This window comes from Eucalyptus grandis, chromosome 9 (genome assembly GCF_016545825.1).
Source record: "Eucalyptus grandis isolate ANBG69807.140 chromosome 9, ASM1654582v1, whole genome shotgun sequence".
Taxonomy (NCBI): Eukaryota; Viridiplantae; Streptophyta; class Magnoliopsida; order Myrtales; family Myrtaceae; genus Eucalyptus; species Eucalyptus grandis.
In genome coordinates this window covers 15,143,043-15,155,633 of record NC_052620.1, presented here as the reverse complement: position 1 = coordinate 15,155,633, position 12,591 = coordinate 15,143,043, and the positions used below count along the sequence as shown (strand labels likewise).

At 38.3% G+C, this 12,591-nt stretch overlaps 1 protein-coding gene across 1 annotated transcript in view; it reads left to right on the top strand.

Moving 5' to 3' along the window:
* Positions 1-10,844, top strand: part of LOC104418388 — a 72,587-nt gene extending 61,743 nt beyond the window's left edge. Inside the window, exon 4 of the mRNA XM_039301561.1 lies at positions 10,690-10,844. Within this exon, the coding sequence (XP_039157495.1) occupies positions 10,690-10,809 (120 nt within the window). The 3' untranslated portion in view covers positions 10,810-10,844. The remainder of the gene's footprint in view (positions 1-10,689) is intronic.
* The last annotated feature ends 1,747 nt before the right edge of the window (positions 10,845-12,591 follow it).

The following is a 12,591-nucleotide window of genomic DNA, read 5'->3' as shown; positions in this document are numbered from 1 at the left end:
GCTGTCACTAGCAAACCCAAATCACAGAGCTATGGGAATAACAAGATATTAATGCAGGTGCTGATAACATAGACAATCTTAAGGAGGCAATTCTAGAACACATTCTATGTTATCTTCCTATGACAACTGCTATTCAAAAGACGCATATTGTTGGAAAAGTGGCAAATATCTCTAGACATCTTTACCTTAGGTCCAAAAATATATCACCTCATCAGAATCTTTTCTAAAGCGAGATTATTGATTTACAAATTGGAAATCTCACTTATAAGGGAACACAAAAATTTAAGTAAACATAAGAGTACCTTTTCTACTGTTATTCTAGCCGAATTTTCATTCTCTAAAGTGTGTCGTATCTTTTATTTTGCTTTGTTATCCTTATTTGCATTAGTCAGCTTCTGCAATGAAAAAGATGAAAAATAGAAAGGTAATGACAAAGTAGTCATCAACAGGTAATGAAAGTCCATTTAATGTTGACAGGTCAATTAAAACAATCCTAGAACAAGATTCGTACCTTCCCTTCCTTTCCTTTGAACTCCAAAAAGTGACAAGATTTGTGCATTGATCTCTTCTCACTCTCTCCAGCAAATTCTTCAAATGATATGAGAATGATTGAGAGCTATCATAGTGAGCAGCTTTTAAATCACTTTTCCAAAATCTACATTTAGGATTGTAGAATCCATTTTTCTGTAGCTGGTATGAAGATAATCATGCTTAGACAACAAGGAAATATTAATAATGATGTTAAATTTATTTAAAACATGAATGGAATTTCATGCCAGAACAAGCTAACTACCTCTACAATCCTAATCATAGTGTTTCTCATATCCTTGGTAATTTGCACTCAAGTGGTAAACAAAGGTGCCAACTCGCAAGCATTGGTTCTGAGTAACTCCCCAAACCTCCAATAGGCTGCATTTTCTTCCCTAACTTGACAATGATGCATTTCCTAGGAGAAAGACTGTATACACCCGATAGACATGTAAAGCTGTGCTTCCCTTTTCTAGTGGCAGCTACTAGACTAGAAATTCTAAATATTGAAAGATGGATCTAATATTATCAAACCAGATCAATACTCAGACAATTTTAGTATAGTATGATGAAAAATACATGCTATAAATGTAGGTAGGTCTTACCTGATGCATTCACATTTGTAGTCTCTTCTTGAGGTTGCTCAGTTTGAGTCTCACGAATTAGAATGTAGCTCATCACCATTGTGTAATTCACAGCTTATCTGCATTGCTTATGAACCCACATGAATGACCATGCATCTTGTGTTTCCCATGGATATAAATCACCGAGATAGGAAGTATTAACAATTCTTAGTAAGAGATCACAACTCAATTAAAATGCTCATCTATTATCTTCATTCGCTGCAGGTGAATGGTCACAAGAATATTTGATAAGATTGTAAATGTAACAGAAAATGATTACAATAAGAGAGGCAAAACCATGAGTAAACAGACTTAAACTCCTTCAAGCGAAACCCAACACGGAATCCTAAAGAAAAAGCTCTTAAAAGTTCAAACCCTCACTCGGAATGAATCCTTAGGATGTTAAAAAATGTGACTGAGGCATCATATGAATGGCAATTGGAACTCAAATCGTGTAAACTGCACGAATTGGAAAGAAGACAAAGTAGGGAAAAACCCCATAATTCAAGTAGGAAACTGGAATCTATCAGGAAAATAACAAAGGTTAAAACTTGCAAACCAAGGAAAAAAAAAAGAAACCAAGGCAGGAAAAAAATGCAAGAATCAATGGAAAGCATATCAGAATAAACGGGTTCAAATCACAATCGACAATCAGAAAATACATTTTAAGGATATCGAGTTGATTCATGAGTCATGAACCTGCATCACTCGAATTCGAAGTTATCAAAAAAGCCAAATCGAAAAGAAGAAAAGAACATAGAAAAAACCACAATAAATGACACCACCGATGGACAGAGACGAACCACAGTCAGCGAGTCACTCACTAGGTATAGGCATTGGTGAAAGCAAAGATGAACGGAGAGAGAGCGCTTGAGCTTGAGCTTCTAGTGAATGACGTGAGTGAAAAAGAGAGAAAAAGTCACAGAGAAGCTGAAAGGTTTGTGGTGCAAAAACTTTAGAGCTTTTATTTTTTATTTTTTAAAGTTAAGAATAATGATGCGGAAGAGAATAATATGAAATTTATGTAAATTTTGGTGTTCTAAAAAGAGTAGTTGAATAATTAAGGAGATAAAAAAATCTAATTAGATATTGATAACCAAAATAAATATAGAAAATCAGAAAAATATTTAAATATCTCTATTATACAAATCATTAGAATTTTATAATTTGCGATATTTACAATAAAAAAATAGTATTCAAAGCATAAGTACATCAAGAATTATAAATTTGTTGGGAAATTCAAAATAAAAATCATATTGTAAAGTCCTAAAGGGTTGTCTAATTTTATATTTTAATTTTTTAAAGAATTTTCCAATTTTTCTGAATTTTTTTCTCATTTTCTAGAATTTTCTGAATTTTTAATGATTTTTCTGAATTTTTAATAATTTTTTATTTAATAAAATATTTATTATTTATTATTTATTATTTATTTTGGAGATTAAAAATCTATGTATGTGGAATTTTCTATTTTTCGATTTTTTATAACAATAATTTTTTAAAATTTTCGGAATTTTTCTATATCTTCGAATTTCCTATTTTTTATTGATTTTTAGGATTTTTATATCTTTTATGAATTTTTTTTAGAATTTTTTTAGAATTTGTTTATTTTATTTTATTTTATTCTATTCAGCGAATGGGTTCGGACCGTTAATCCGACCGAATCTCTGACCCGAACCGTATTACCGGATCGACCCGCGTCGGAGTAAAACCGATTTCTAATATTCTTTTGAATTTTTAATGGATTTGCCTTTTTTTATTTAATTTTTTTTTTGTCTCTTCCTGTTTTTGTCTCGTTCGACCTGCATTTCTTCCTTCTTCTCTCGACATCCTCTACCCGAACACCATCTTCAACCTGCAACTCCACCTTTCGCGGCCATTTTTTTTTTTTTATATTCCTTTTTAACGAAACAAATATCATCACCGACGAGTTTATCACGAGAGCTTAGATCACCGCCGACCTACCTCCGACCGCCGATCGTCTATTCCGACCCACTTTGACCACCTCCGGCTGCCCACTCCATCTATCCGAAAACTTAACAAAAACCATCCTACCGAATCCACATTTTTAATGGCAGCAACCCCAGCAAGTTAATAAGAAAACTTACATTAGAATGAAGCGAGATGGGCTTAACTAGTATGCCCTTGAAACGCTGACTTCGCTGGTGCGATGGAATTCTCCGACGGAAAGCTTTCCAGCATTGGAGATATGCATGCACGTTGGACTCGAGCAAAGATTTTTCATCAAAACGCATAGAAACACAGAGAAAATGCTAGTATTAGACGTGATTCAACAAATGACGCAGCAAGTACGAATCGATCATGAGTTTAAACGTGATTGAACTTTCGGCCCTCTGTAAGGCATTTTGATCAAACGTGCAATATGCAGATCTTTCAATAGTTCTCTGATTTTGATTTTAACGAGATCCTCAGCTTCACACGTTACGTACAGACTTTAAAACACCATTTTTTAGCAACAATACAAAAATTCGTTTTATCAAAGATTCTTTCAAGAAAATCGATCGAGTCGAGCATTTCTTTCTCGGCCAAAACAGAGACAGAGAAGAGCGTTTGGAGCGAGAGATTGTTCCCGGTTTGTTTGGCGGATCGAGGTCTCGATTGACGACGATGAAGAGCGTCTGGTTAGAGCAACTGTGAAGAACAACTCGCGGATTGGCCTTTGACCGGAGCTCTGGAAAATCGACGGCGAGCTCCGGCGATGCGGTTTTCCGTCGCTCCTAAACGGGATGCATTCTCTCGTTCTCTCAGATTTCTCCTTTCTCCTTGGCTGCTTCCAGCGAGCTCTCCTCCGTCGAGCGAGCTACACGTCTCTAGTGAACTTTTCCCCTGGCTGTCCCTCCTTCCCTCTGGTCGTCACTTTTTTGCAGAGCCTTCCTTGCTCTCCCCTCCCTCAACAATGGCCGAACGTTCCCGTCTTTCTGCTGTGTCGCCGCGGTCGCTTCTCCCTTTCTTCTCCCCAAGCACGCTGGTCCTTACCGAAGCAAGGCCAGAGGAAAGGCTGGGCTGGGCTGGGCTGGGCTTTTTGTTTCTTTTTAGTTCTGATGGGCTTATGTGAACAAAGAAAGGAAAATGGGCCAAGCAAAGTGAGTTTGAAAGACAAACGAAATAAGAGAAATTGGCTGGTTACGCGGGCTCGGCAGGTCCGAAATTTGCTAAGGAATATGGGCTCCGAATTTTATTACCATTTTTTTTTTATCTCCTTCGTTTTATATCTCTTTTTTTTTTTTTTTATTACCATTACTTTTTGCGTAATTTTCTTGTTTGCTTATTATTATATTTATTTTTATATCTTGTAAAATGAGCTAATACTTAAAACTTCTATAAAAACTTGAGTGTCAACATAAACTTTTGTGCGAAATTTCAAAATAGTCATTCTAGCCAATTACTAACATCGTGGTCCACATAAGATATTGCTTTGAGCAAAGCCATCACTGTCATTACTTTTTGCGTAATTTTCTTGTTTGCTTATTATTATATTTATTTTTATATCTTGTAAAATGAGCTAATACTTGAAACTTCTATAAAAACTTGAGTGTCAACATAAACTGTTGTGCGAAATTTCAAAATAGGCATTCTAGCCAATTGCTAACATTGTGGTCCACATAAGATATTGCTTTGCGCAAAGCCATCACTATCATTTACTATGTAGGATGACCAGAGATGACTAGGCATGACATCAACAGTTTTTGGCGGTAGTTGGACGGAAGAACTTTTTCGAAATTTCACACAAAGGTCAACTCCCTTCTGAAATTGGCTTGCTTTCATGGCTGCAAAAACTAGTGTTAAAAGGGCATTATGAAGACAAATATTTGAGACCGCTCTCACAAATTTTAACCAATCAGGAAGTGTCACCTACATCAGTGCGGGTTGTCCCGGATCTCTCAAACTTGACTAATTTGGTTGAGTTGGACCTACGTGATGGCTCTGAAATTTGTGAACGATGTGGAGTTCTTCATACCGGTGACTTAAGGTGGATCGGGAGGTTATCCAAACTGGAACGGTTGAGCTTGTGTCTCCTCCATGTCCCTGCTCCCATTGAGTTGACTTCCCTTCCTCAACTTAACCAACTTCGGTTGTCTGGATTGAACCTACAACCCCTCAAGCAAGTTCCCTCTTCTCTATTAAACTAACCCTTGATAAATTCAATTCAATGGCGTTTCTCTCCTCCAACTTAAAGAATTTGTCACATTTACGGCTCTCTCACCTTCAAATGCAAGAGATTCTACTTGATGGGCTTCAACTTCCAAATTTAACAAAGCTTTCTCTTGATAAATGTGGGGCCCTCGAGAGATTCATGCTATCTAGCATGAGGAAGCTAAAAGAGGTCCGTGAGTACCCCCTCCAAGGGTGCGTGCCCAAAACTAGATGAGATCCACATCGCCGGGTTGTTGGAATCATTAGATAAATTGTGGATCTCAAAGTGCGAGCCCTTCAGAAGGTTCGTGTACATCGACATACATTGGGAATCTGCTCATGAATCTTCACTAATCCTTGCATCAAGAGTCTTCAATAAATTGTCGCGTCTTCATCTACAACGTCTCCCTAAGATACTTGGTATTCAAATTGTTGGTACGTGGGAATCGTTGAAAGACTTATCGCTTGATTCTTGTCATCATCTAGAAAGTCTTGATGGTATGTCAAACTTAAAGAACCTCAAGTCCTTGGACATATGTTACACCAATGAACTACGGGTTGTTACACCCATGAGCTACGGGTTGTCGAGGTTCTCGACCAGTTAAAGCTTTTGAACATGTTAGAAAATCTTGACTGCCCATCCTTGGAAAGTTTGATTGATGTACTGACCTCCCAATTGCCAAACGAGTGCTACCTATCTATCCGCGATTGCCCGAAATTATGTGGGGTGAAGCAAGGATTCCATGACTCCGTCCAGCATTTTAAGCATTACAAGGTGAGTCAGAAAAACCATCCACAAACATGAATTCAACTTTAGGCAGATTTATAATAATTGTGGAAAAATTAAAAAAAAAAAATCATACAAACATGAATTAAATCTGGTCTCACTTAAATTAAAAGCCAGTGGATGTATGTGATGTTTTCTCTTCCTTTTTTAAACCGTTTCTCTGTATATGAAAAAGTTACATAGTTGCAGTAAGAGAAGTTCAGTTTCTCTAACAAATATTCGGAAAAACCTCATCTCATAGGAGATGTATATAGAATAGCATAGAGCCTATTATTTAAAATGTTTTCTCATTTTGTAAAAATGAACGGTTTTACTTAGCAATTTTTTCCTAAGTCTCCACTTTTTTGTCTATTTCTTAGTTAATATCAATTATTATGACAATGACTTTCGTGATTTGTGATATTTATGATGAAGATAGAACATTAAAGGCCTAAAAGCTTTAGAAGTCCTAAAGCTAACAAAAATGGTAATCGAGTCATAAAATTTGTCAATTTGATATAATCGAGTCCCTTGATTAATTTCATTCAATTTGACAAACGAAAAATGATGTCTACGCATTTGTTCATATATTTCTCCCTCCTACGTGGCATATAACTTAAAAGAAAAGGTTTGTGTGCGAAAACGTCTGCCCTTTTAAGAAAGGTTTGCCCCAAATTTCCAAGCCCTAATTGAGTTTTCTTCTCAAGTTCTCCTCACTTCTTCATCTGTCCTTCACGTCCATAGTGTGCTTCTTGTAGAGTCCGCTTCGTATTCGTCGATCCTCTTGTTCTTCATTTGAGTGTCCTTTTTCTTCTTCGTTGAGTCCTGAAATTTCCGCTTCATTTGAGCGCGAGAAGGTGGAGTCCTCGCGCAAGAGCTTGATGAGGCTGACGGCGACGTCGGGTCCTCTTCGTTCGAGCCGCACGGCGTGAACGAAGGTGTTATAAGCCACCACATCGAACTTAATCTTCTTTCTTGTACTTTGGTTTCATTCCGATGGAGGTATGGGAACTCATTCGAGGTGTTTTATCTTATGGATTGAATAGGTACGAAGTTTGGGAGTGATGTCAATGAGTATATGCCCAAACACAGGAAATTCTTGCGATCTTATTAATCTTAGATCCTCCAAAATAAAACAGAAAAAGGACACAGATTGTTCACATGATTTTGTTTGAGCTAATTAAGGCGGGAGCAACTATATATAATGCTCAATTTCACGGTTCTCTGCTTCGGAAACATGCTAAAAAGATTTGGCAATTTGGCTCGATTATCATGCATGCCACCCCTTCGAAATTTTCTGAAAAGTCAATTTCAAATTATTATGAATCCATCTTTTGGACTGGGGTGTCAAAAGAAAGGTGTCATCTTTACTTAAAGTGCTATCTGTTCACTTGGAATCTCCAGAATATCCAATGAATGTACAATTTCTTTAATATTGTATTTGGGATATTTTCAATATAGAGCTTGAACTGGCCTATATAATTTGACAATTCAAAGTGCTATCTATTTTTGGAGTGCCGATTTTCAAGGACAATCTGGTCTGAGGTGCTGAAGCTTTTACTGGTACAGGACTATTTGTGCTATGGGTTAAAAAAGCATGTTTTCAGTGTTATAATCATCAGCATTAGATGGCGACTTAGGGAAGACGGTATTCATTTTTCTTCTTTCATGTTGCCAAGTTTGTTGCTGAAGCCCTCCAGGCAATGAAACATAAACCTGGATAAAATGTGTTTGTTTGTGAGTCTTAAAATTGGTCTAGTCAGTTCTTTGTCAAATCGGATTTGAGTAGGGCCAACATGTGGTAATTTGGCGTATTTCCTCTGATGAGGCCACAAAAATGGTGATATACAATGCCCTGGGTTTGTTAATGTCTCTCGTTTTTGTAGGAGGAAGAGACTGCGTCGACTGCATCATCAGACCTATCGATGTTTCGGCATGCAGAGAGCAGCGAACAAGAACAAATGCGCGTACCGGGAAAGACGGAGGAACTCCTGACTCCATTTGAGGTAAATTCCCGTTGGTAGACTAGACATATGCCTGAAGTTTGAACACTTGGTTTGGTTGCATTCAGTGTTGACTGTACTGAAGTTTAAGTACTTGGTTTACTAGTATTCCTCCTGACGGCGAAGATGGTGGAATATACTTGGTTTATCAGTGAGGACTGCACTGAACTTTAAATACTTGGTTTATCAGAGGTCACCAGGGTTTCTGTTGCTTGAAGATCAGAGAGAATTTCAGTTTTTATCACAGATTTTTGGAAAAATTCATACCGTAGGAGATATATATAAAGAATAGCTTAGAGCCTATTATTTAAAATATTTTTTCGTTTTATGTGAAACGAATGGTTTTACTTGGCATATTTTCTACATAATGTATTCCACTTTTTTGCCCATTTCTTACTTAATACCAATCATGATGAAGCTGAATTCTGTGATTTGCAATATTTACAGTGAAGATAGAATGTTAAAGGGATAAGTGCACCATAAGTTCTAGAACTGGTTGAGAAAGTGCAATTTAGTACTAAAACTGGTCAATTTGGTGCAATTGAGTCCTTTTGTTAACTCCATTCAATTTGGCTAATGGAAAATGCTGATGGCACATTTTTTATTCATTTCACTCCCCTATGCGGTGTAGAGCTTAAAAGAAAAGGTTTGTGTGCAACAATGTCTCTGTTTAAGGTTTGCCCCAAATTTCCTAGCCCTAACAGAGTTTTCTTCTCCAGTTTTCTTCACTTCTCCTAATTCGTGGAGTTTTCTTCTCAAGTTCTCCTCACCTATTCATCAGTCTTTCTGATCCATGCCTCCATGGTTTAATTCTTGTTTGTCAAGTGTGCTTCTTGTTCATCAATCCTCCTATTCTTCATCTGAGTGTCCTTCTTCTTCGTCAAGTCCTCAAATTTCCTCTTTCTTTGAGTGCGATGACATTGAGTCCTCGCGCAAGAGCTCTATGAGGTTGACAGCAACGTCAGGTCCTCTTTGTCCTAGCCCAACGGCATGAATAAAGGTGTTAGAAGCTACTACATCAGGCTTAATCCCCTTTTCTTGTATGTCTTTCGTCCCGATGGAGCTATGTGAACTCATCTGAGGTGTTTTCTCTATGGATTGAATAGGTCTGACATTTGGGAGTGATGTCAATGAGTATATGCACAAACACAGGAAGTTCTTGCAATCTTACTATTCTTAGCAAAATAAGAGATAGGATCGTCCAAAACAAAACCAAAAAAGGACACAGATTGTTCACATGATTTTGTTTGGGTTAATTAAGGCAGGAGCAACTATATTTCTGTCCCATCGAAATTTTCTGAAAAGTCAATTTCAAATTATTATGAATCCGTCTTTTGGACTGGGGCGTCAAAATAAAGGTGTCAGCTTTACTTACAAGTGCTATTTGTTCACTTAGAATCTCCAGAATATCCAGTGAATGTGCGATTTCTCTATGGATTGAATAGGCCTGACGTTTGGGAGTGATGTCAATGAGTATATGCACAAACACAGGAAGTTCTTGCGATCTTACTAGTCTTAGCAAAATAAGAGATAGGATTGTCCAAAACAAAACCAAAAAAGGACACAGATTGTTCACATGATTTTGTTTGGGTTAATTAAGGCAGGAGCAACTATATTTAATGCTCAATTCTGCGGTTATCTGCTTTGGAACATGCTAGAAAAAATTGGGGATTTGGCTTGATTATCATGCATGCCGTCCCATCGAAATTTTCTGAAAAGTCAATTTCAAATTATTATGAATCCGTCTTTTGGACTGGGGCGTCAAAATAAAGGTGTCAGCTTTACTTACAAGTGCTATTTGTTCACTTAGAATCTCCAGAATATCCAATGAATGTGCGATTTCTTTAATATTGTATTTGGAATATTTTCAATTTAGAGCTTGAACTGGCCTACATAATTTGATGATCCAAGGTGCTATCTATTTTGGAGTGCCAATTTTCAAGGACAATCTGATCTGAGGTGCTGAAGCTTTTACTGGCACAGCACCATTCATGCTATGGGTTAAAAAGCATGTTTGCAGTGTTACAATCATCAGCATTAGATGGCGACTTAGGGAAGACGGTATTTTTTTCTTCTTTCATGTTGCCAAATTTGTTGTTTGGAGCCCATTGGGCAATGAAACAAAAACCTGGATAAAATGCGTTTGTTTGTGAATCTTAAAATTGGTGTAGTAATTTCTTTGTCAAATCTAATTTGAGGAGGGGCCAACATGTGGATTAGGCATCCTTCCTCTGGTGAGGCCACGAAAATGGTGAAATACAATGCCCTGGGTTTGTTAATGTCTCCTGTTTTTGTAGGAGGAAGAGAGTGTGCCGGCTGCATTAACAGACCTGTCGATGTTTTGGCACCCATCGTTGGTTTCGCATGCAGAGAGCAGCGCACAAGCACAAATGCGGGTACCAGGAAAGATGGAGGAACTCCTGGCTCCATTTGAGGTAAATTCCCGTCGGTAGACTAGCCATATGCCTGAAGTTTGAACACTTGGTTTGGTTGCATTCGGTGCAGACTGTACTGAAGTTCAAATACTTGGTTTATTAGTATTAGACAGCAAAGATGGTGGAATATTCTTGGTTTATCAGTGGGGACTGTACTGAAGTTTATACACTTGGTTTATCAGAGGTCACAGGGGTTTCTGTTGCTTGAAGATCAGAGAGAAGAAGAAGAAGATCATGATGCAGGCGCACGAGCAGCAGGCCGCAGCAGGCCCAGCGGCAGCAGCAGCAGCAGCTGCTGCTGATCCTGCAGAGCTCGTCGGGGAACTTGAGCTTCAGCAGCAACATGTCACTGTCAAGGGAGGATGAGGAGATGTCGAGGGCTGCTCCGTCCACTTTCAGGGCCAAGGAGGAGGAGATCAAGAGGAAGAAGGTGGAGTCAGCGACTGCATCCTCTCCCACCGGGGTCGGATCAAGGAAGAGACCAAATGCTTGGCCACTATTCACAAGGTACGCAACATAAAATCCCCACATGAAATTGGTTTACTTTGGGGGCTTTTTCTTTTCTATGTTCTGGTAATAGCAAATAAGAGGTGAGGGCTTTTTGTAGTTATATTCATGGAGAGTTTTTTGTTATTTTGTTTTGGGAATGAACAGCAAAATGGCGGCGAAGATGACGGTGGCGAGTATAAAGCTGCTGAGGAACAAGAGACAGGCGGTGGTGAAGCAGATGAGGCATGCATCGCGTCTGGTCAGGACGCCGCTGCTCATGCCCCAGTACATCTAGTTCTTTCATTACGATTTGCTTTCGGTTATTGCATTGGCAGTTGGTGTGGCTTTTTGTATTGGACGGAATTCATGTCTGGGTTGAGAGAAATTGGTCCTGAGAAAAAGGATTACTCTCAAATTTCCAGTGGTTTTTGTATGTCTAATTTATAATTAAAATGCTTTGAGAGTGCTGAACCTGAAATAGTCATATCGGTCTTTGGTTGCATTCAGTCATTTGTAACATCCAGTGTGAAAAAATTCATATTTGATTGAATTTTTGAGATTTTGAATTTGCATCTTATTTGATTCACGAGATGCTCTACATATTACAGATTTCTAGAAGACTTAACATTCAAGTAGGAGTGTTTTTATATCTGAATCAATCACCCAAGACTTCGGCATTCCGATCGACGAGGCTGGTAAAAATATATCGTGGACCTACCTAAAAAGCCTAATGGTGGCTTGCATATGTGACTTGATACATTGAATTGGACCTACAAAATGGCATAGCATTATGGAAATTGCTTTCTAATGTGGGTGAGGGCCTGTGTCTAACACGCCCAAAAGTGGCGTGAAACCGATGACCACGAGTCCAAGCCAAGGGACCCAACTAAAGCAAAGCAGAGTCCCAAGCTATACATATGAACCCGTTCGATGATTTGAGTCGAAAAAAACTAATATATTCAGCACAAGGAGTATTCCCCACAGGTTTGCAAATATACAGAGATATGGAAGTGTTATTGAAAATCACGTATTTAAGTGTCTTTAGTGTAGAAGTACACGAGTATTTAAACCTTTGATAAACCGATGGGCTGAGGAAAAGAAAACAATGAGACTTCATTTCATTCCTCCTGCTCTGACCATTCAGCGTCAAATTTTAAATCACTGTTTATGTTGGAATGTTTCCTGTTTGGGGGGTTGTCATTTCATTGCCTCACTTCCACGGCGCCTCTGATAGAATCCAGATTAGCTTGTGCCATTACATCTAGTGATATATTAGATTATACAGGAGGCCAAAGCCTCTGATAGAATCCAGATTAGCATGTGCCATTACATCTAGTGATATATTAGACTATACAGGAGGCCAAAGCTGTTAAGTTCACTAGATTTTTCATAACAGAATGAGAAGGACTCAGAAGTTCTTCGATAAGAATGGTAAGAATGACGAAAGCTTTCTGTTAGATTGCCAAACAGCCAACGGCTTTCCATTAGAATATCTAGTTTTCAATAGTAAAGCAACTCCGAAGCACGAAGCCGGAACAAGCGTACTGAAGATGAGGGGAGTAGGACTTCCAGTAGTTCAACCTGACACAAATGTA